The following is a 22387-nucleotide window of genomic DNA, read 5'->3' on the forward strand; positions in this document are numbered from 1 at the left end:
TTTTTTTCTTTTCTTTTCTATTTCTTTCCCATTTGGTCTGCAGATATGTGCATATACATGGTGACTGTTGCGATTCGGCATCTCCCAGCATGTATCACTTTCCAAATGTTTATGCTATAAAAGAACTCTGAACTGCAAAGAAGCAGAATAAAAATAGGAAGAAGAACACATCTATAAATATATTTATATTTATTTAATTAGTTCTATGAGCCTGCGTATACAGAAATGGAAGAAGTTCCATTTGTTTATTTGCTGCTGCTGCTGCTTCTACTGTAGTATGAATGCTACTGACATTCAACATATTAAATGCATTCTCTGTTTTTGATGATGAAAACAAAGAAATCCGTCGGTGTCTGAAGTCCACGTAGTGCAGCGGGTCCCGTCCGTTAATGTCATTATCAGTGATAATATTAACAATAGGAGGAAAGAGAAAGAAGAAGAAATACATAGATTTACTCCAAGACCACAGCGTACACATGCAAAGGGATCTAAACAAGAAAAACAAGAAGAAGAAGATGAAGAACAATTCCACACAGAATTTTTATATGTTATTATTATCGCATGTACATAAAAAATAGTGACAATAAATCGGATGTATCTATGTACAAAAAAAAAAAAAAAAGGAATCTACACTTACACCTGGCAACACCACTATGGAATGCACAAGAGAGCAGCAATGTACCGTAACGAAAGTGAGAAATTGTTATTATCCCATCAAGTAACACTGTTAAACCCTCTTCACTTGCAGCAGATATTCTTACAGTGATGCGGGGTGTTGAAGTAAATAGTAAAGGTACAAATTTTACATCACCATTCTGGAATGGTGGGGACAAGTGGTATTGGACCAGACTGGTGTTCGAAGGTACATTATGGTTAGAAAGCCATCAGAGTAAAAAGAAAAGAAAAAAAAAAAGAGAATCAAAACTTGTGTCTTTCATTGGCTACAGTGAAATCTCACCGCAGATCGCCTTATTGTATGATTCACACACACACAACAACAAAAAAAAAAAAAAAACTGATAATATATAGGGAACATGAACTCATTTAAACACAATCAAAATATCTCACGAAGATATTTGAAAGAAAAAAGAGAAAGTTACCTGTATTCGGCTTACTTCTTTCTTTTTTTTTTTTTTAAATCACTTTTTAACACTGATAGGGTAAACACCTGGACGTACACTTTTATTAATTCATCATACATTATGCACCAATACCACTATCACCATCGGGTTTATACAAACTAAAATAATGTAAACACAATACATTTGCGTTATACAACCGCACTAATCCACACTTTAAATCCAATAATTTATGCTACACTATCCAAGTTCAAACAAAAAATAAAAAGAAAAAACTTATCCAAATTACTACAAGAAACAAATAAGAGCAACATTTTGACTATACAACAACATCAAAAAACAATAAAATGGCATTAAACCCATCTGACGAACATTGCAGAAAATAAAAAAAAAGGAAGTAAATCCCATTATTCTCACTTTCGCACCATTCACCACCGCACTAATAGTACCACAAACTTATAAACGAGAAACATTGAAAAAAGTGGTTTCTAGATTAACATCATATCCATCTAAACTACGTGTGGCATACAATCAAAATAATAAACCACAGCTTTAGAAACAATTACAACAAAAAAATCGTAAAATAAATAAAAAGAATAACATAAGCCTATATGCCATGCGGCAACCATATCCATTTTTCCCCCTCAATTTCAATCACCATTGATAGTTAAGCCAAAACATTAGTATAGCAAATAATAACAAAGCAAGCAAGAAGGCAAACAAACAAACGTACAATCCGATACCATGAAGGTGACCCACACTCTGGTGTCTTTGGCTGCTTTGGCCATCATCCTGTGCACCATCCCCGCGGCGATGGCAAGCATGCGTGCTGACGACACTCTGGCATCGAAGTTTGCGGCCTTCAAGCAGAAGTACGGCAAGGTGTACAGGGATGCTGGTGAGGAGGCGTATCGTCTGCGCGTGTTCAAGGAGAACCTTGCGCATGCAGAGCTGGAGGCAAAGGCAAACCCGCACGCAATGTTCGGCGTGACACGCTTCTCTGACCTCACACGCGAGGAGTTCCGTCAGCGCTACATCAATGGTGAGGCGTACTTCAAGATGGCGGAGAGGCGTCTGCGGAGACCAGTGGAGGTGCCTGCCGGGAATGCGCCCGCGCAGGTGGACTGGCGCACGAAGGGAGCCGTGACGCCAGTGAAGGATCAGGGCAGCTGCGGCTCCTGCTGGGCTTTCTCCGCCATTGGCAACATCGAGAGCCAGTGGCACATGGCCGGCAACCCACTGACACGCTTGTCAGAGCAGCTGCTTGTGTCCTGTGATACCGTGGATGAAGGCTGCAATGGCGGCTTGATGGACAACGCCTTCAAGTGGCTCGTGGATTCGAACAAGGGCAAGGTGTACACGGAGAGCAGCTATCCCTACGTCTCTGGCTCCGGTCAAACGCCGGCGTGCTCGACAAGTGAACATGAGGTTGGTGCGACAGTCACTGGCTTTGTGGACTTGCCAAAAGATGAGGACAAGATGGCGGCATGGCTTGCTACCAATGGACCCATTGCTATCGCTGTCGACGCCAACAGCTTTCTGTCGTACGTAAGTGGTGTTTTGACGAACTGTGAATCGGACCAGTTGAACCACGGCGTACTTCTTGTCGGCTACGATGACAGCAGCAATCCACCGTACTGGATCATCAAGAACTCGTGGGGTGAGTGTGTTTCTTTTTAACTGTGTTAATAAGTCACTATTAGTTATGTTTTTATTTTGTTGTTAATGTTGTTGTGTTGGTGGATGTTAGCTGTGTTGGATTGGTGTTGTTGAGTTATTTGTGTTAGTAGTGTTGATTAATATTTTGGTTGTGTTCTTTTGGGGATTGTTTTTTTTTTTTTTTTGGTTATATTATTATTCTTGTTCTGTATATTTTGGTTTTTTATTGATTTGTGTTGCACTATTCGTGTGTTGGATTATGAGTTGCTTGAAGATGTTGTGTACCAAATCTTTTTTTTTTTTTTGCGGTAAAGTCGTTGAGGAGGGAACCGCAGAAATATATTTTTTCTTCTGCCTGGACTTTTTGGTATTGGTTATGGAATGACATTTTTTTTGTTTTTGAATTAGATGATATGGTTTATATATTTTTTTTTTGTGTTTGTCTTCTGTGGGGGTAAAATTGTTTTTATTTGCTTTTTTTTTTTTTTGTTTCTTTCTTGTTTGTACTGCTTAAGAGCACTTATTTCCCTCCTTCCCCCTACCTCATATTACTAAGATGGCCCATGTAAAAAAACGTTCTGTTGGGAGGATATTTTATCTTTTTTTTTTCGTTGTGTTGATGGTTGTATTTTCTTTTTTTCTGTGTTACGCACCATTTGAGGCTGTACGTACAGTGGAAACACTTGATGGGAATCGTGTTTTGGCAACTTGCCCGCGTTTTAGTCCGGTTCGTGGCTCTGTGAATGGTGTTATACTTATACTTATTGGTAAGAGTACGGATCGATTTGTATCTGATATGCTGCCACGTTTGGAGGCTTATTTTCTTAAAAATTATTCGTATCCTGTTCATATATTTCATGAAAACTTATCGGATGATGTGCGTTTGGCAATAACTGCTGCCATACCTTCTGCATACCGTGTAGAGTTGGAGGATGTAAGTAGATTCTGGAATACGTTACCAGATGGCATCTCTGAGGATCAATTGCGTACATGGATGTCCACAGGATCACAGCGAAAGACTCAGGGACGTGGATATCGTATTATGTGTCGTTTTTGGGCAGGACTTGTTTGGCAACTTCCCTCATTGGACGCTTATGATTACTACTGGAGGTTAGATGATGATTCGTTTCTTACTACTTATGTTCCCTGTGATGTCTTTCAGGTAATGCAGTTACATCAATGTTCGTATGGATATATGTATATAAAGAAAGATCCTCCCTCTGTGACGAAGGATTTATGGACAACGTTTCAGCGTTGGGCATATAGTACGTTAACACAAGAGGAAATTTCTGTTATTACGGATAAGTTTGTTACAGGTAATGAAACTCTGGGAAAGAAGAAATTTCGTGCGTTTATGTACTACAATAATTTTGAGATTGGTACAATAGCGTTAAAACGTCATTTATTGTATACATCTATGTTTCGTTTCTTGGATGAAGAGGAACCACGAGGGATTATGCAGTATCGTTGGGGAGATGCACCTATACACACTTTGGGAGTGGAAGTCGTCATGCATCGTATGGGTTGGAAAAAGTGTAAATTCCCTGATGCCTTTGGTGGATATATACACAAGCCTAGAAAACCTCTCCCAGTACTTCCTCGGCGTGAAGTAAAATAAATAAATATATACGTCAACACGTACTGACTATATATATATATATATATATATCCGTCTGTGTATGTATTTCTCTGGAATTATGTTTTTGTTTCTCATTTGCTTTGATATTTATACAGAAACCCCATATATATATATATATGCCATTTTTTTTTTTTTTTTGTTCTTTTGCTTTTATCTGGAATGTGCGAAGGGGCCCGCCAACAGTGATTTGAGTGTGGTTTGCTTATATATGGGTTTTTGTTCTTGTTTTTTTCTTTACATGGATTGCGATATTACTTGTAGTGGTTTTTTTCTTTGTTTTTTTTTTTTTTTTTACATCTATACTTGACTCAATATACGAGGGGATATCATTGTATTGGGCGAAAAAGAAAAAAACAGAAGACTTTTTCACATTGCCGCATTATTTTTTGTTCTCCCTTATCCTCACCCCACGAAAATAAAGAAAACCAGGTTTTTTTTTATTGCATAAACAATGTGGAATCTTTTTAATATTACCAAACCATATAAGTTATTGCTTGTATTTGAAATAATGTTTGTTTTTTTTTTATTTATTTTACTCATTCTTTCTCTCTTAAGTCTTACCTAAACAGCATACTTGCAAGCTAGGGTAAAAAAAAAAAAGGAAAAAAACAAAAAACCCTAGCAGGTTTCTTTTAGTGTTACACTTCACAACCACGCGTTATTTTCGATCTTTCCGCATTCCACCGTCCCTTTCCTCTATTGCAATCAGTATGAGCTCTGGCCAACAACAACAACAACAGAAAGTGGTGGTGGCCGAAGGGTTAAGGAGCGAAGATCCCGTGCAGGCCCCGCGTCATCCACCATGGTACCCACCAACGCATAATGATGGAAAAGGTCTTAATGTACTTAATTCACTCACAGAAACTGTGGAACCATTCGCCCCGCGTGTAGGACGATTTGTGCGTTGGTATACCTGTGGACCTACAGTATATGATGTCTCGCATATGGGACATGCCCGTGCATATCTTACTTTTGATATTTTGCGTCGTATCATGGAGGATTACTTTGGATATAAGGTTCTGTATCAAATGAATATTACAGATATTGATGATAAAATTATTAAGAGGGCTCGTATTGGTGCTCTACTAAAACGTTTCCGTGAAGAGACATTGCAGGGATCTGATTTTGCGAAACTTGTTTCCTTCACAAAAGAAGCGCAAGCAGCAGCAGAAGCTTCACTTGCCGCTTTGGCACAACGTTTATCAGAGCCTATTCCAGAGACAGCGCCAAGTAGAGCCAAATCCGAACGAGAGGAAAAGTTGCTGGAACTTGATCTAAAAAAGACACAATTTCAAGAAGCAAAAGAACGTATTGCGGCAGCTATTTCTTCTGGAGATTTTGATACTCTTTTCAAGGCGGCCTCTGGTGTAAATGGTGACCTTCTTGATGTGCGAGAAGGACATGCTGTGATAGATCAGAGTATATTTGAACAACATGCCCGTGAGTATGAACGTCTGTTCTTTGAAGATATGCAACGTCTTGGTATTCGAGAACCTGATGTAGTTACACGAGTCACAGAATATGTTCCACAGGTTATTGAGTTTATTCAGAAGATTATGGATAATGGATTTGCCTACCGTGGAACTACATCTATATTCTTTGATACCGTTGCCTTTGCAAAGGCTGGTCATGATTATCCAAAGTTGAAGCCTGTAAGTGATCGAGAGGAACGTAATGCGACGGAGGCGGAGATGGCAGAGGGAGAAGGAGCGTTAAGTTCAGTCGTAGCAGGAGAGAAACGGGCTCCAAATGACTTTGCCTTGTGGAAATTCTCAAAACCGGGAGAACCACGTTGGGAATCTCCTTGGGGTGATGGAAGACCTGGATGGCATATTGAATGCTCCGTAATGGCATCAGATATACTTGGGAAAAATATGGATATACACAGTGGAGGGTGGGATTTAAAATTTCCACATCATGATAATGAATGTGCACAGAGTGAGGCCTGTCATCTGGAGCAACAATGGGTTAATTACTTCCTTCATTGTGGTCATTTACATATTAAGGGATTGAAAATGAGTAAGAGTTTAAAGAATTTTATTACCATTCGCCAGGCATTGGATGAGTTGGGAGTCACGCCACGTGCGATGCGACTCTTATTTCTTTCAAATCATTGGAGTAAACCTATGAATTTTTCAGATCAAAGTATTGATGAGGCAAAAGAACGTGAACGTGTACTTCGGGCATTCTTTGGAAGTGTAGATATTGTACTACGTAAAGATTATTGGTCAGATACACAAGGATTTAATGAACATGATCGAAATCTCACTGAAACATGGATAGAAGTAGAGGATATTGTACATACGGCGTTACAGAATAACTTTGATACTCCCACAGCAATGGATGCCATTATGCGTTTGGTGAGTACAACAAATCAATATCTTCTTACGGGTGAAAGACCAAGTGCAACCTTAGTACGTAAGGTAGGCCGTTATGTTACTCGTATCTTGCAGGTATTTGGTCTGGTGGAAGGTACAGACGCTATTGGATTAACTGAACAACAACAACAAGGCAAAGATGATCGTCTTGTTACTGTAATGGATGCCCTTTTGCGATTTCGTGATGAGGTGCGGGATGCGGCGAAAGCGCAGGGGAGCGGCGGTGTGTTTCTTCCCTTGTGTGATGCCGTGCGGGATGAGTGGCTTGTGCAGGCGGGGATTCGCATTGAGGATAACCCGGCGGGTCCCACCACGTGGAAAAGCGATGACAGAGAAGTACTCATGCGGGAAATGGCAGAACGCAAAGAACAACAATGTTTAGAACAGCGAAAGAAACTTGAAAATCAAATTGAAACAAAACGTAAATTAACGGAGAAGTGGCGGCAGTATACATGTACACCCTTAATGTACTTTCAGGAGCGGGAAGCGGCAAAGGCGGTGGAGGGGAGGATTTACGCCGAGTTCAGTACAGAAACCGGATTACCAACAAAACTTACAACGGGTGAAGTGGTGAATGAGAAGGAGCAAAAGAAGCTTTCTAAGGAACTTGCAAAGTACACTAAAACATATGAGGACTTTATCGGAAGGGGTGGTATACCTTGGTTAGAAGAACAAGAAAAGGAACTGGTGGAGCTTCGAAAAACGCTGGAGAATCTCTCTTAACGGTAATGGGACTGGGCTGTGGGGAGGTCATTATGGAAAATGATTAAGTCGTACATATATATATATATATATGCACTGGAAATGCGAAAGAAAAAGGAATAACTGAAGAAAAAGAATCAATTAAAAAAAAAAAAAAAAAAACAGAAAAAAAGACGCGAAACATTTAAAACGAAAAAAAGAGACTAAAAAGGACACATATGTTGTCACGTGTTGTAATCGTACTTTATTTTTCATTCCTATCCCTTATTGTAGTAGTTACTCTGGTTCATTTATTTGTTCCTATGTTCGCTCGTTTTTTTCTTTTTTTTTTTTTGTTTTCTCGCTGAATCAGTTGATGTTCTTGGTAATGCTACACTAGTATGCAAAAGGAAAAGAAAAGGAGACAAACTACATGACGTGAAAGAGAAGCAAAAACAAAACAAAAAAAAAAAGAACGTATAATAAAACTCTACAAAAGATGAGGAAAGAAAAGAAGTATATATATATATGCTTCTTTCTTTATGGTAATGGTCCTCTTTCTCTCGCTCTCGCTATCTCTCTCTTCTTAGTTCTCTTCCGGATTGTCTTTTTGTTCTCTTTGTTTATAATAATACTCTTTTTTTAAACTTCTGCGAAATAATACTCTCATGATCACGGCCCTAACTAATGATTATCTACAGCACTGAATGAAAACTCTCTCTTTCTCTCTATGCCTCCCATATACTAACATTAATTCTTAGATAAATACAAGCAAACACACAATAACTAAGTAAGCATTCTAAAACACTAAAAAAAATAAAAAAAGGAAAAAAACCTGCCATCAATCAAACATACAACACTAGAAAAACTATCTTATAGGTAATAAGTTCCGAATATATTTATATATATATATATATATATATATAGAAAAAAAAAAGTAAAAGAAAATGGGATTCGACCTTACATGTATAAAAAATATGTTTAATGTGGTCCAGAAGGCACGTGGTGCCGGTGGACCCATAAACTACATGGATATTGGTCTGCAACTCATCAAAATTGCTGGTCCGTACGTTGTCCAGTACCTTGGTGAGGTGAGTAGACCACCTCATGTGGATGTGGATGATGCCTTTGAGCAGGCTGGGAACACGCAAGGATACCAACCATGGGAGGCCCCAAGTCCTGGGAGCGGCAACGTTCGTGCACTCTTCATTGGTATCAACTACTATGGTACCAGCGCCCAGCTCTCCGGCTGCTGTAATGATGTTAAACAAATGCTTGCCACATTCCAGAAGAAGAGGTTTCCCATCAAAGAGGTTAATATACTCGTGGATGAAAGGAATTTCCCTGGTCGTACCGAACAACCGACACGGGCTAACATCATTCGTTACATGGCATGGCTGGTAAAGGATGCCAAACCGGGTGATGTACTCTTTCTACATTTCTCAGGTCATGGTACCCATACACGGGCATTACATGATGTGGGTGAAAGATATGATCAATGTATTGTACCTGTGGACTTCCGAAGTAGCGGGTGTATTCTGGATAATGATATTAACAAGATTCTCGTCTCTCGACTTCCCCGAGGGGTAAGGTTTACCGCTGTCTTTGACTGCTGTCACTCTGGATCCATGCTTGATTTACCGTTCACATTTGTGGGGAGCAGGATTTTAACTAGCGCAGCAAATGGTCATATGAGACGTATCCGTAGGGGAAACTTTTCCGAGGCTGATGTTCTAATGATATCTGGATGTGCAGATGAACAGACATCTGCTGATGTGGGAAATACCGCCGCCTTTGGAACGGGTGCAACAGGGGCTGGTGGGGCAGCCACACAGTGCCTTACGTACACCCTACTCAAGACGTCGAATCTTTCCTACCAGGATACACTAATTGCCACACGCGATATGCTTCGAAGTAAGAAGTTCGAACAAGTACCGCAGCTGAGTGCTACCAAACCAATCAACCTGCAGCAGGAGTTTTCGCTGATAAAACCGTTTCAAATTGACCCTTATTTCGCTTAATGGCTGTGTTGGTGGCATATGGAGTGAGATGGGTTAGGTAGAACCCTGAGAGAAGGAAAGGGATAAAGCTATCGTTTGTTGCGTTAAAACGCAATGTACTTTTGTGTGGTATATATGTTGCCTTTCCTCTCGGGGGTTTTCCCTTCTTTACTTTGTGGGTAATGTATACGGTGTGCATGTACACAGCGACCTCGCTCACTGAATAAGGAGGGAGGAACTAAAGTAATACTTTTATGGGTTCAACCTCAAGTATATATTGGCGCGGTGGTGTACGCACACTAGATCGCAGTAAGTAAGCTAGAGTGGAGTGAGTGAATAAGTGGTTTGGGATTCATTCTATGTACGAATGAAAAGAAAAGTAAAATGAGTCGGCAATGTCTTTGGTAGAGCTATGCTGCTCTTTATAGGGTTAAAAGTGGTTTTTTTGTTGTTTTTTAGGGGTGGGGATCAACCTTTTCATTGCCACTGTCACTGCATTGGTCTTTCATTGTAGGCAGGTGTGAGACCGTGGGTGGGGTGGGAGACTGTGGCAATGCAATTATCTTCTTTAGAGAAAATTAGATGTGAGAAAAGGTTGTGATAAAAAAAAAAAGGAAAAGATTGTCAAATAATGCTACAGAATGGCAAAGGGAATAAGTAGAAAGGTAAAGAAAAAAAAAGTAAGGGAAAGGAAAATGTGTATGTTTTGTTTTATTTTTTCATATCATTCTGTTGTATCTTTTCATTGTTCCTGCTTTTACCTATGGGAAAGCCTAAACGCAATGAATATGATATGCATAGTTTATAATAAATATTAGTCTTATCTCATGTCTTTTATTTTTTGTTCTTAACTCTATGGCTCACATTTCTCTATTATAGATCTCCAGCATTTACTCTCTCCCTCTCTCCCCTTTATTCCTGATACAGCTACATACTCTACCCCTTATTGTATGATATTTCTCTGCTTTCTATCACATTCATTTGTTTTCTCCTTCCATGAGCCATGTATGTTCGAATGTATTATTCTAGGGGTAAGACCACGTGTGCCTAAAGGAAAAAAAAAAACCACATCCAAAGAAAAATACAAACTCAATAGATCACACATATACATACATACATTGATAATACGAAAGAACTGAGGAAATGGGCTGTGACTTTGGATGTCTTCTAAAGCTCTTGGGCCTGGATGCCAAAAACACTTCCTATGTGGAACTTGGTTTGCAACTCATCAAAATTGCTGGCCCGTATATTGTCCAGTACCTTGGTGAGGTGAATAGACCACCTAATGTGGATGTGGATGAGGCCTTTGAGCAGGCTGGGAACACGCAAGGATACCAACCATGGGAGGCCCCAAGTCCTGGGAGCGGCACCGTTCGTGCACTCTTCATTGGTATCAACTACTATGGTACCAGCGCCCAGCTCTCCGGCTGCTGTAATGATGTTAAACAAATGCTTGCCACATTCCAGAAGAAGAAGTTTCCCATCAATGAGGTTAATATTCTTGTGGATGAAAAGGATTTCCCTGGTCGTACCGAACAACCGACACGGGCTAACATCATTCGTTACATGGCATGGCTGGTAAAGGATGCCAAACCGGGTGATGTACTCTTTCTACATTTCTCAGGTCATGGTACCCATACACGGGCATTACAAGATGCAGAAGAAGAGCAAGATCAATGTATTGTACCTGTGGACTTCCGAAGTAACGGGTGTATTCTGGATGATGATATTAACAAGATTCTCGTTTCTCGACTTCCCCCAGGGGTGCGGCTTACCGCTGTCTTTGACTGCTGTCACTCTGGATCCATGCTTGATTTACCATTCACATTTGTGGGAAACAGGAGTTTATGTAGAGCAGCAAATTGTCACATGCAACGCATTCGCAGTGGAAATGACTCAGAGGCTGATGTTCTAATGATATCTGGATGTGCAGATGAACAGACATCTGCTGATGTGGGAAATACCGCCACCTTCGGGACGGGCACATCAGGGGCTGGTGGGGCAGCCACACAGTGCCTTACGTACATCCTTCTGAAGAACAAGCATCGTTCCTACCAGGACACAATAATTGCCACACGCGATATGCTTCGAAGAAAACGATTTCAGCAGGTACCGCAGCTGAGTGCTACCAAACCAATCGACCTGCAGCAGGAGTTTTCGCTGATAAAACCGTTTCAAATTGACCCATCTGTTGCTTAATGGCTGTGTGTGTGGCATATGGAGTGAGATGGGTTGGGTAGAACCCTGAGAAAAGGAGAGGGATAAAGCTATCGTTTGTTGCGTTAAAACGCAATGTACTTTCGTGTGGTATATATGTTGCCTTTCCTCTCGGGGGTTTTCCCTTCTTTACTTTGTGGGTAATGTATACGGTGTGCATGCACACAGCGACCTCGCTCACTGAATAAGGAGGGAGGAACTAAAGTAGTACTTTTATGGTTTTTACTTGACTCACCCAAGTTAATATATGTATATATATAAGAGTTCTGGGGTAAATCACGAAATGAAACCAAGGCAACTCTATAAATTTGTTTGGGGATGGAGATTCTATTTGAGGTTTTTTTTTGTCTAAAATGGGCAATTTCATCCCCTTTTCTTTTCGCTTTGATATTCTACATTGTGTTTCCTTCTTATTGCTGTAGAGGCTTGTGTGAGCTTGAGTGTTGGGAAAGGGTTGCGCCATGCATGGGGGCCAGTAAGGTCATAATTTGCAATATGTTTTTTGTTGTTGTTATTGTTCTTAAAATGTGATTCTTCAGAACGAAGGGCTGTCAGAGTGGGAATAACAGCGTGAAAAATGGAATATATATCTATACACATACGTACATACATACATATATATTTATAATTGGACCCAATATACTCTAAAAATAATATTGTGCTGGATAAGGGGTCCTTTTTATGGGGGTTTCCCATGGTTATTGCAACTATATGTTTGTTTTTTTTTTTATTTTGATTTGCTTCCCAAGTGGATTTTACGGTGTTTCTTGTGTTGTTCTTTTTATTGGAGCCTTTTTGTGGGGTTTTTTGAACTTTTTTTTTGCCGATTTGTGCTTTTCAGGTAATATCTTTTTTCTGTTTTCTGTGGATGTCTTCACTGTTTTTAAAAGCTTCCTTTGCTGGAATAAACAGTTTACAGCGCTGCTGCAGAAGTGTGCGTATTATATGCTGCGATTTTCCTTTTCGTAACAGGTTGCTGTGCTTGTTTTGGTGAACCATATATATGTTTTTTTTTTTTTCTTTTACTTTTTTTTTTGGCTGTTCTTAGGGAAGAGGAGGTGGGGAAGTTACCATCACTCATTCATTCATACATACAGAGAGAGGTAGTAAAAGTGGGATCGATTTTTTTTGTCTTTCTTTCTTTATCTCTCTCTCTCTCTCTCTGAAGGGGGATAAAGAAATAGAAATAGGAACAGGCATTAAAGTGAGGTCTTAACTCTGTTTACATTTGGGCTTTTGTGGATTAACGGGTAAATGCGGCGATGTACATGTGGTTTGTTAACACTTCGTAGTCTACACACTGTTGGGCCATCCACACAACGGCCAGTCATTTCCCACAGAAGTGAAGAAGATATCAGCCATAAAGGCAATGATGGTAATAAACAAACAGAAGAAGAAAAGGAAAAAGAGGAAGATGGGAAAGTAAAAGAATTCCCTCATCTTTCTTCAGTGAAGAAGCTAAATGAAGAAGAAAAAGAAGAAGCATCAAGAAATATTTCACGTACGGTTCCACGCAGTAGTATGAGTAACCTTTTACAGATGATCGCCCAGCGTAAAGATGTGGTGAATAAAAAGAAGAAAAATAACAACAATGATAGAAGGGATAATAATAATAATAATAATAATAATAATAATAATAATAATAATAAAATATCATCATCATCATCATTATCGTTATCCACATCAGATGGATGTACTTATGTGGCACAAATCTTTACTTCTGCTTCTAATGTACATACCACGAATTCACTGCGTCATCACACCACTACAGCAAAGCGTACAAATAATAAAAAGAAAGTTAATACAACTCCCCAATTACAATCATCATCATCATTAAAGAATCCTATGGTCGTCTCAGCAACTCTTGTAGAAAAGCTTCGAAGAAATGTTCTTCATAAACGACTTAATTGGAGAAAAATGGTAAGTATACATCCATCACTACAAAGACTCCCCGTTTGGCAACAACGCCCATCATGGGGAATACATTTTCTTCCATCTTCTGCACTTCCCATACCACAACAAGATGGACCTGCTCTTTTTGTTTGTAGTGCACCTACTGGTTGTGGAAAGAGTAGTTTAGTGCCTTTAATGCTGCTGGACGCACATTGGGAACGTCTGCTACAGCGCATTGATGCCCCGATGAATATTAATAATCGTGGAAATGGATTAACACCACCGTTACCGTTTGCATCTGCAACAGAAAATAATAATAATAATAATAATAATAATAATAATAATAATAATAGCAGTAGTGGTGGTGGTGGGGTACGTGCGTATGTGACGGAGTTTGCTGCGAGTAGTCGTGTGTGTATTGTTGTCTCGCAGCCAACACGACTAGCCTGTAAGGAACTGGCAGAATTCACCGCATCTCTTATAGCCTCTTCTTCTTCATCATCATCGTCATTATTATTATCATCAGAAGAAGAAGAAAAAGAAAAAGAAAGAGGAGGAAGAAAAGGAGGAGAAGAATCCATCTCTGGAATAGGAGAGGTGGGAGGTCGTGTGGGTTATGCTGTTGGTGGTGATGTTTGTTTCTCTGCGGCGACGGAAATTATCTTTGCAACTCCTGGTTTTATCGTAAATGCACTTCAACATCAAAATAAAATGTTTTCACCCACAACACTTGTGATTGATGAGGTACATTGTCGTGATATGGAAACAGATATGTTGTTAGCATGGGCAAGACAACAGTTATTTGAGAAGCCACACTGCACTTCTGTAGGACTTCGTCAATTAGTGTTGATGTCCGCTACATTACCGGTAGAACAGATGGTGGCTTTTCTCACTTCAGAGTATTGTAATGGAATGGAAGAATCTACAGGGAAAGGAATAATCACAAAAGCAGAAAAAGATGAAAAAGATGGAAAAGAAGAAGAAGTAGTTGAAGGAGAAGAGGAAAAAGAAAGAGAAGGAAGAAGAAGAAGAAAAAGAAAAGCAGGAGTAAAGAAAACTCCACAAATTCTTCTTATTGATAATGTCTTTAACCGACAGAGAGATATGAATGCTAATGATGCCTCTTCAAATACGATTGCCATTCATCCATTTCGCATTGAAGAATATTTTATCGATGATCTCCCTGACGAGATTGGAAAATCGCAAGTCTTACACAACACAACTGCACAGAAAAGCTCTGGACTCTCCACAAGTGAATCATCTCCACTATTCTCAGCTCCTGCACGGCGGGTGATGGCATCACTTGGACATTACTTTTCATATACGAGATTTGGAGCTGAATTCCATACTCCACAGGCACGAACATTAGCACAGTTTGTTCTCTTTATTTTACAAACGTTTGCGTCAACTTCACGGAAATCGATAACGACTAGTAAGAAGCAGAAGCAGGAAGAAAAAGAAAAAGGAAAAGAAGAACATCATCCGGAGAGTATTCTGGTGTTTTTACCAGGTTTTGCAGAGATTTCACTAGTACTGCAGTCACTGGAGTTGTTGTGTCAAACCGTAGATGTAGGGGCCGTTGGAGGATCTCATCGACAAGTCACCCCTAACAACAACAACAGTAATAATGATAATAATAATAATAATAATAATAATAATAATAATAATAATAGTGCCAATATTTCTAGTAGTACGGGAGGAAATGGTAATGTAATTCTTCTTCAGTATGAACATTGGTGTTTCTCCGTTGCCCTTCTTCACTCCACTGCTATTGGCAGTCCACAGCAGCAATTACACGATACGGCGGCTGTTAATCTTTCCCATCGTATTATTCTCTCCACCACCGTTGCGGAGAGTTCCGTGACGATTCCAAATGTTCGCTGTGTTGTGGATTCTTGTCTGGAGCGTTCTTTTATTTCCGATCCACTCACTGGTGTGGTGCTGCGGCGCACAACTCTTGTGAAGAACGGCAGTGGACTCCAACGTGGGGGCCGTACGGGGCGTACATGTGATGGACTCGTTGTGCGACTCGCCCCTCGTCGTTTCTTTTATTCCGCACGAATAAAGAATAATAATAATAATAATAATAATAATAATAATAATAATAATAATAATAATAATAATAATGCATTCTCTTTGGATGGTGATAGTGGGGCAGTGAATACACCGGCGGTGTTGTTGCGGGTGAAACATTTATTTCCAACACGGCCGAGTGCGTTGGTGCGTTATTTACCGTATCCACCCACTGCCGCTGCGATGAGGTGTGGACTACAACAACTAGAGGAATTGGGTCTTCTGCGGATATCAGGAAATAATAATAATAATAATAATAATAATAATAATAATAAAGATTTATACGAAATCTTTCATTATTACGATAAGGCGAGTTTAACCGCTAAAGGAGAATTTGTGGCGTATCTTCCCATCCCATACAATCAGGCGTTATTACTTTATTTTGCTTTACAGTTTGCATGTTTAGAAGATGCTGTATTGATTGCCTGTGCAATGACTGTACCAACACTCCTCACATCTCCACGCATGACAGCTCAAGGTGAAAGTGGAACTCAAACACAAACACCAGCTATTCATTATCTTCAGTCTCTACAATCACAACGTGAACTGGCAAGAGTAGGAGGAAAAGACGAAAAAAAAGAAAAAGAAAAAAATGAAGATGGTGATGATAATAGTGATGATGTGAATGGAAATGGTAATGAGTATCATCTAAGTGAACCACTTATGCTTTTATCCTTATTACGTGAGTGGTATGCGTGTACAAACACACCAGATGTTGTGGAGTTTCAACGTAAATACCGCGTCAATCGAAGTTCTCTCCGTCTTGTGGATAATACCGTCGCTCTCTGTGCCTCACGTTTATATCGTCTTATTCGACTTGATAATAATAATAATAATAACAATAATATTAATAATAATAATTCAAAGAATAGCATCAAGTCTACTCACAGTCAAGGTACGGATGGTAATATTAATAGTAGTGATAATAATACGAATTATACAAAAGAAGAGGAAGAGGAATTGTATGGAGAACATGATATCGCTGTACGTAAGCCCAGCACAGAGGCATTGGAAGAACTTATTGGTACGGCATTTCCACAAACATACCGTACATTATTAGCAAACTCACTATTTCGATTACACCGTTGTGCCTATGAACATGCCCGTCATCGATTATCACAGAAGTCTGGTACCATGACTCACTGGTATCCATATGATGAACAACTTATTCGACAATTACAACAAACTCTCTCTACTACTACTACTACTACTACTACTACTACTACTAGTAGTAGTAGTGGAAATGCAAAAAAAGATTCTCTTTATTCACATCATCTTAATAGTAATAAGAATCTAAATAAGATACGAGATATTGAAAGTGGATCGCATATTATGTTTGGAACCGTCCAACATCGTTTAGCAGCAGCCTTTGTCGCTGCCTTTGCGAGAAATACCATGCGGGGTGAAGATGGATCTCATCGTTTACATCACCGGCGGCTTCTGCGGAATTTAGGTGGATTGCAGGAGGAGAATACACAGCATACCTGTTCTTTTACTGTAGATCTTCATACAAACCAATCATCCCAACAGAATGGGCGTCGAGCGATATTGTATGATCGTTTAACACCAGAGGCTTTACGAAATGTGTTGGAACCGTATCTTCTCGGAACGAATCTTTCTCAAATGGATCTCTTCTCAAGCGGACGATCCGCCATTGCACAGTTTAGTCATGAAAAGAAGGATAATAATAATAATAATAATAATAATAATAATAATGAGAAGAATGAAAACGTTTCAGAAGATCTGAAGAAATGCAAAGAAGAAGAATTAATGAAACCTCATGTATTACCGTTTGAACAAGGCATTGTAGCTCCAACAAACGCTGGTGTTGTTTTGGCTCATATTGGTATTAGTTTACTTGTTTCTATACAAGGAGCATTAACACGTCTAGCCCTGTTATTACCCCCATCCACAACTCCTGTAAACAATAGCAAGATGGATATAAATTGTTTGGGTGCTGCTGCTGCTGCTGTGGGGATAAACGCTGAGAAGAGGAATTCTAACGTTGGTAATGTGGAAACTGTTCCTACCACACAAGGCGAGTTAAGGGGTATTCATCTCAGAGATCCTAATAGTAGTAGAAATAATAATAATAATAATAATAATAATAATAATAATAATAATAATAGACATCGTATTCGTTTCTCTACTCTGCGGTCTGAGAGTGATGGTGGCGAGGAGGATGTGCGGGTGATGTGGAATGATAGTTACGGCCGTGCGTGTGTGTTGCTCCGCAGTGATGTGAGGCGTGCGGGATATGATGAATTCTTCCCAACACCATTCTCTTCTTCTGATGAAAACCCATCATCATTATTATCATCATCATCTTTATTATCAGTATCATCACAACAACAACAACTGGGAGATATAAAGAAAGATGAAACTACTATGATGACAACGGGGAGTTCTCCCAATAATAATAATAATAATAATAATAGTGAAGAAGAAGAAAAGGAGGAGGAACACGCACTGTTGAGTGTACAGCGTGTTACTTTCACTCGTGCTGTCTATTGGAAAGTAACACTTCCCACATTACGGCAACATCCTTCTGTGAATCCTTATTTATCTTCATCATCATCTTATTCTTCAGAAAAAGAAGAAAAAGAGACGTTAACTTCAAGAGGAGATGCGGTGGATAATTTCTATTGTTTGGTTTGTCACAGTACGTGGGCCCACACCACTGCCTTTCACTCACACTGTCGAACGGCCGCACATCTTTCTCGACTCGCAGTTGCCGTGCAATTCCGCATTCGTCGTGAATGGATGGAGACGTTTAGTAGAGGCTCACTTTCCGATCTCCTGCGTAGACACAGCCATCATCATCATAAGGATAATAAGAATAATCTAATGATGATAATGAAAGGTGATAAGAAGGATAATAGTATGATTAATTCTCATTCTCATCTTAATCATATTGATAGTGATATTGATAGTGGGATGGAGGTGGAACTACGTCATTGCATGATATCTCCCTTATCTTATTTAAATGCCTTGCAGTGGTGTCCACGTGGTGATACGGCTTCTAGTGTTATGCCTATTGCCATTGCAGGTTCACTTATTGCCTATTTAACCCCAACAACAACACAAACAATATCATCATCATCAACTCTTATATCTTCTGATCATAGTTTACCTTTACAAGCATTACATGTTTGGGTGATGGATACAGAGAGAGTCTCCACTACATCTTTAGTAGAACCACCACTGGCCTTATTTGTGTTGGCGGGTTATCTTGCGGCTTCCGCATCTTTTTTTGATGCGGCGTTATTAATGAATGAAGATCATTCCCGTGTATTTGCTGTGATGTTGTATGATTGGGGTGTTTGGCGTTTTCCATCACCATTACACCGCAGTCAACTTCATAGTGTTCTCCGTGTATTTGCGGGAAAACCATGGCGTGGGGTTGTTTCCCTTACATCTACACAAGATTCTTCTATCTATACAAGTAATATAGATAAAGATAATACAGTAGATAATGGTGGATTGCATTGGTGTACAGCTACAGATGTTTGTCCACAATGTACATACTGTGGAAGTAGTGGAAATGCGGAAAAAGAAAAACAAGAATCTTCATTATTATCGTTATCATCATCATCTTCACTATCATTATCATCAACATTATCTGTGGAGGAAGTGGTCGCAAGTACACTCTTGTTGGTTTTGCATGAATACAGAAACTCTAGACGAAATGTGATAAGCTTTGCAGATTATATACAGCGGGTGGTGGCCAAGTTAACAACCTGGTCCACCACACCTAAACGACCAATCTCAACAAGAGGAAAAACAATCTCAACAACAGGAAAACGAATAACAACAACAATAGGATTAACAGAATCTCGTAGTGGTGCGGAACTATTAGCGCAATTTGTCGCTAGACGACAGAATCAACCACTGGAGTCTCTACTGCGTAGTATTGGATGTCAGTTTCTTACCCCACCTACAGGACTCCTAAACCATACGAATAATAATAATAATAATAATAATAGTGCTGTTGGTAATATGGATAAGAAAGATAATGATAATAATACACATATCTCTTCTTCTTCTTCTCCATGTACACCACCTGCGGTGTTATTCGGCAACCGGGCATTAGCAGCGGAAGGGGCCACAAATGAGAAATTATTTCTTCTCCCAACAGTACTGCCGAGTTATCTTCCATCTCCAGACTTTGCGGTGATACTCCAACAGCATAGAGAAAGTATGCGGAATCATTCAACGGATGATCATCATCATAATAATCAAAAGAAGGTACCGTTGGGAAGTAGTGAAAAGTCAAAAACAGTACAGCAGCCGTCATTCTAAATTTATTTTCAGCTTGTGGAAGTTATTCATATATATATATATATATATATATATATATATCTATATGAGGGGAGGGTGGATTCCTTTCTCTTTCTTTGTTTCTTTTATTTCTTTCTTCTTCTATCCAATTTATCTATTTATTTCTGTAATTCACATATGAGTTTGCTGTATTATTTCTGGAATAATGAAAAGAGAAAAAAAAAAACTTCAAAATAGCTATCATTACATCATCCTTCATTTAATGGACTCTTTATATATTGATGATGGTTTTCTTTTATTATTATTATTATTATTATTATTATTATTATTATTATTATTATTTATTCCATTCTCTTCTTTCACTACAAAAGAAAAGAAGAAAAAAAAATAGTAGAGAAATAGAAAACTCATTCATATAATGTCATCGATAGTGCGGGTCCATAGAAAGACATCTCTTGTTGCTATTTTACATTATTGGCAATATCGTGGGATTTACCAATCGCCAATCCAATCTCAACAACAACAACAACAACAACGTCCGTATCGTCGCACAAAACGTACAAATTACGCGGATAGAGAACATGTATTATTCGAAAATCTCTCAGATTCCACTGGAGATATTACAACAGAACCCATCATCATATCATCATCATCATCATCAACAACAACAAGGGGAGTAGAGAGTAGTTCTAGTGTAGATTGGGCATTACTTTCTCATCGTGATGAGGCGGCCCTGCGACGCTCGAGTGTAATTCTAAATGCACTCGCCACTCCTCTTATTGGGCCACTCACATATTATATACTTACAGCGACGGCGTATCTTCGCTATGGTGTTGGGCGGGTTTCACTGTATACACGGTATAGTGTGGCCCCGCCTCTTCTTCACACATCTCTAAATAATAATAATAATAATAATAATAGCGGTACCTCATCATCATCATCATCATCATCATCATCTGGATTCCTGCAGCATCTCATTAACGTCGCCGCCTATGAACAGGCAGCTGCAGTGGCTACAAGAAGCCATAATAATAATAATAATAATAATAATAATAATAATAATAATAATAATAGTAATCCTATCGATCTTAACAAGGATAGTGTGGAGATGCCGTTCTTCCGTGGTATACTGCACGGAACGGCAATAAATGCCCTCCGCGTAGGCCGCAGTTCTATTCACGGCCGTGGTATCTTTACTACTCAACACATACCGCGTGGAACCCGCATCATTACAACTCCACAGCGTACATTTATGGATGCTGCCAGTTTTGTACCTTTACTCGCCGATACACACACGCGGCTGCCGGATACGTGGCACTATACACATCCCACCGGTGTGTTGTTGGAACTCGTCACTCAACCACTTTCACATCATTTGATGAATCATAGTTGTGATCCAAATGTTTGCTGTGGACTCTCACGGGAGTTTTGGCCTCTTGTCATGATGAATACTGCAGATTCTCATAGAGATAATACTAATATTACTAATATTAATAGTAATAGTGATAGTAGTAATAAAAAGGATGAGTTGTTAGAGCGTATACGGTACTTCCCACACTTTGATGATGCGAATAGTTTCTTTACAACTCGCGATGTGCAGGCGGGTGAGGAATTAACGTTAAGTTACACACATCGTGTGGCCCCCATCTTTTCTGGTGAAGTTCCCCTGCGATCTCTACAAACTATATGCCGCTGCGGTGCATCTAATTGTCGACATTTTATTTATCGCCCACCCGATGCGGTGATGATGGGTAGAAAACCATCATGGCGATTCCCACATCGCTCTGGGGATCTCAACAAAGAGAATGGGAATAAAGAAAATACCGATCATACTATACAAGAGTTATTAGAAATGGGATTTGATGATGAGACGGTGATACTCTCACTACTTCCTTCACGGGCACCGTTGTTGGCATATATGCGAAAACATCTTTCGCCCTTTAGACGTACAGCCACAAAGCGAGACTTGTTGATGTGTTATCGACATGTGTTTAAGTTATTGAATGAGGCAGCACCGATGGAATGATTAATCCGACCTTATCCCCTATATATATATATATAGTTGTGGTGGGTGGGAAGGGAAAGAAGAAAAAAAAAAAGACCATACAAATCTCTGGGTTTTTTTTTATTTTGTAATTTTTTTGATTTATTTCTTTAGTTGTTATTCTTTATTTTTTTTTTTTAGGTTCCTCTTTGTGTGTATTGTGTCTATATGCTTGGGTTCTTTCTCCAGTTCCCATATGGTCTTCTACAAAAGTATCTCATAGTGTTATTCCTCTCTCTATATATATGTATACATTTTTATTTTATTTTCCCCTTATTCGTATACTAACTCTCTCATCTACTCTCCCTTTCTCTTTCTCTAAGTGTGTGTGTGTGTCCGTCAAACAGAGACTGTCACCATTATACATACATATATATATATATATTTATGTTTTTCTAGATATAGATAGATAGATTAATTAATTGATTGATTGATTGAAACAA

General features: G+C 39.3%; 7 protein-coding genes across 7 annotated transcripts; all 7 read left to right on the forward strand.

The window, feature by feature from the left end:
- Positions 1–1823: 1823 nt before the first annotated feature.
- Positions 1824–2759, forward strand: TM35_000321290 (cysteine peptidase precursor; the record flags this gene model as incomplete). Its single annotated transcript, XM_029028756.1, has 1 exon — positions 1824–2759. The coding sequence occupies one exon, from the start codon at positions 1824–1826 to the stop codon at positions 2757–2759; it is 936 nt and encodes a 311-aa protein (XP_028879880.1).
- Positions 2760–3357: 598 nt separating this feature from the next.
- Positions 3358–4356, forward strand: TM35_000321300 (alpha-1,2-mannosyltransferase; the record flags this gene model as incomplete). The annotated part of the gene is made up of 1 exon (XM_029028757.1): positions 3358–4356. One exon carries the CDS (start codon positions 3358–3360, stop codon positions 4354–4356), a length of 999 nt encoding a protein of 332 aa, XP_028879881.1.
- A 731-nt stretch (positions 4357–5087) lies between these two features.
- Positions 5088–7478, forward strand: TM35_000321310 (putative cysteinyl-tRNA synthetase; the record flags this gene model as incomplete). The annotated part of the gene is made up of 1 exon (XM_029028758.1): positions 5088–7478. One exon carries the CDS (start codon positions 5088–5090, stop codon positions 7476–7478), a length of 2391 nt encoding a protein of 796 aa, XP_028879882.1.
- A 905-nt stretch (positions 7479–8383) lies between these two features.
- On the forward strand, positions 8384–9457 carry TM35_000321320 (metacaspase; the record flags this gene model as incomplete). The annotated part of the gene is made up of 1 exon (XM_029028759.1): positions 8384–9457. The coding sequence occupies one exon, from the start codon at positions 8384–8386 to the stop codon at positions 9455–9457; it is 1074 nt and encodes a 357-aa protein (XP_028879883.1).
- Positions 9458–10579: 1122 nt separating this feature from the next.
- On the forward strand, positions 10580–11635 carry TM35_000321330 (metacaspase; the record flags this gene model as incomplete). The annotated part of the gene is made up of 1 exon (XM_029028760.1): positions 10580–11635. One exon carries the CDS (start codon positions 10580–10582, stop codon positions 11633–11635), a length of 1056 nt encoding a protein of 351 aa, XP_028879884.1.
- A 1272-nt stretch (positions 11636–12907) lies between these two features.
- Positions 12908–19921, forward strand: TM35_000321340 (uncharacterized protein; the record flags this gene model as incomplete). Its single annotated transcript, XM_029028761.1, has 1 exon — positions 12908–19921. The coding sequence occupies one exon, from the start codon at positions 12908–12910 to the stop codon at positions 19919–19921; it is 7014 nt and encodes a 2337-aa protein (XP_028879885.1).
- A 397-nt stretch (positions 19922–20318) lies between these two features.
- Positions 20319–21926, forward strand: TM35_000321350 (uncharacterized protein; the record flags this gene model as incomplete). Its single annotated transcript, XM_029028762.1, has 1 exon — positions 20319–21926. One exon carries the CDS (start codon positions 20319–20321, stop codon positions 21924–21926), a length of 1608 nt encoding a protein of 535 aa, XP_028879886.1.
- Positions 21927–22387: the final 461 nt, after the last annotated feature.

The sequence above is a fragment of the Trypanosoma theileri genome (assembly GCF_002087225.1).
Source record: "Trypanosoma theileri isolate Edinburgh chromosome Unknown TM35_Tth_32_V1, whole genome shotgun sequence".
Classification (NCBI taxonomy): domain Eukaryota; phylum Euglenozoa; class Kinetoplastea; order Trypanosomatida; family Trypanosomatidae; genus Trypanosoma; species Trypanosoma theileri.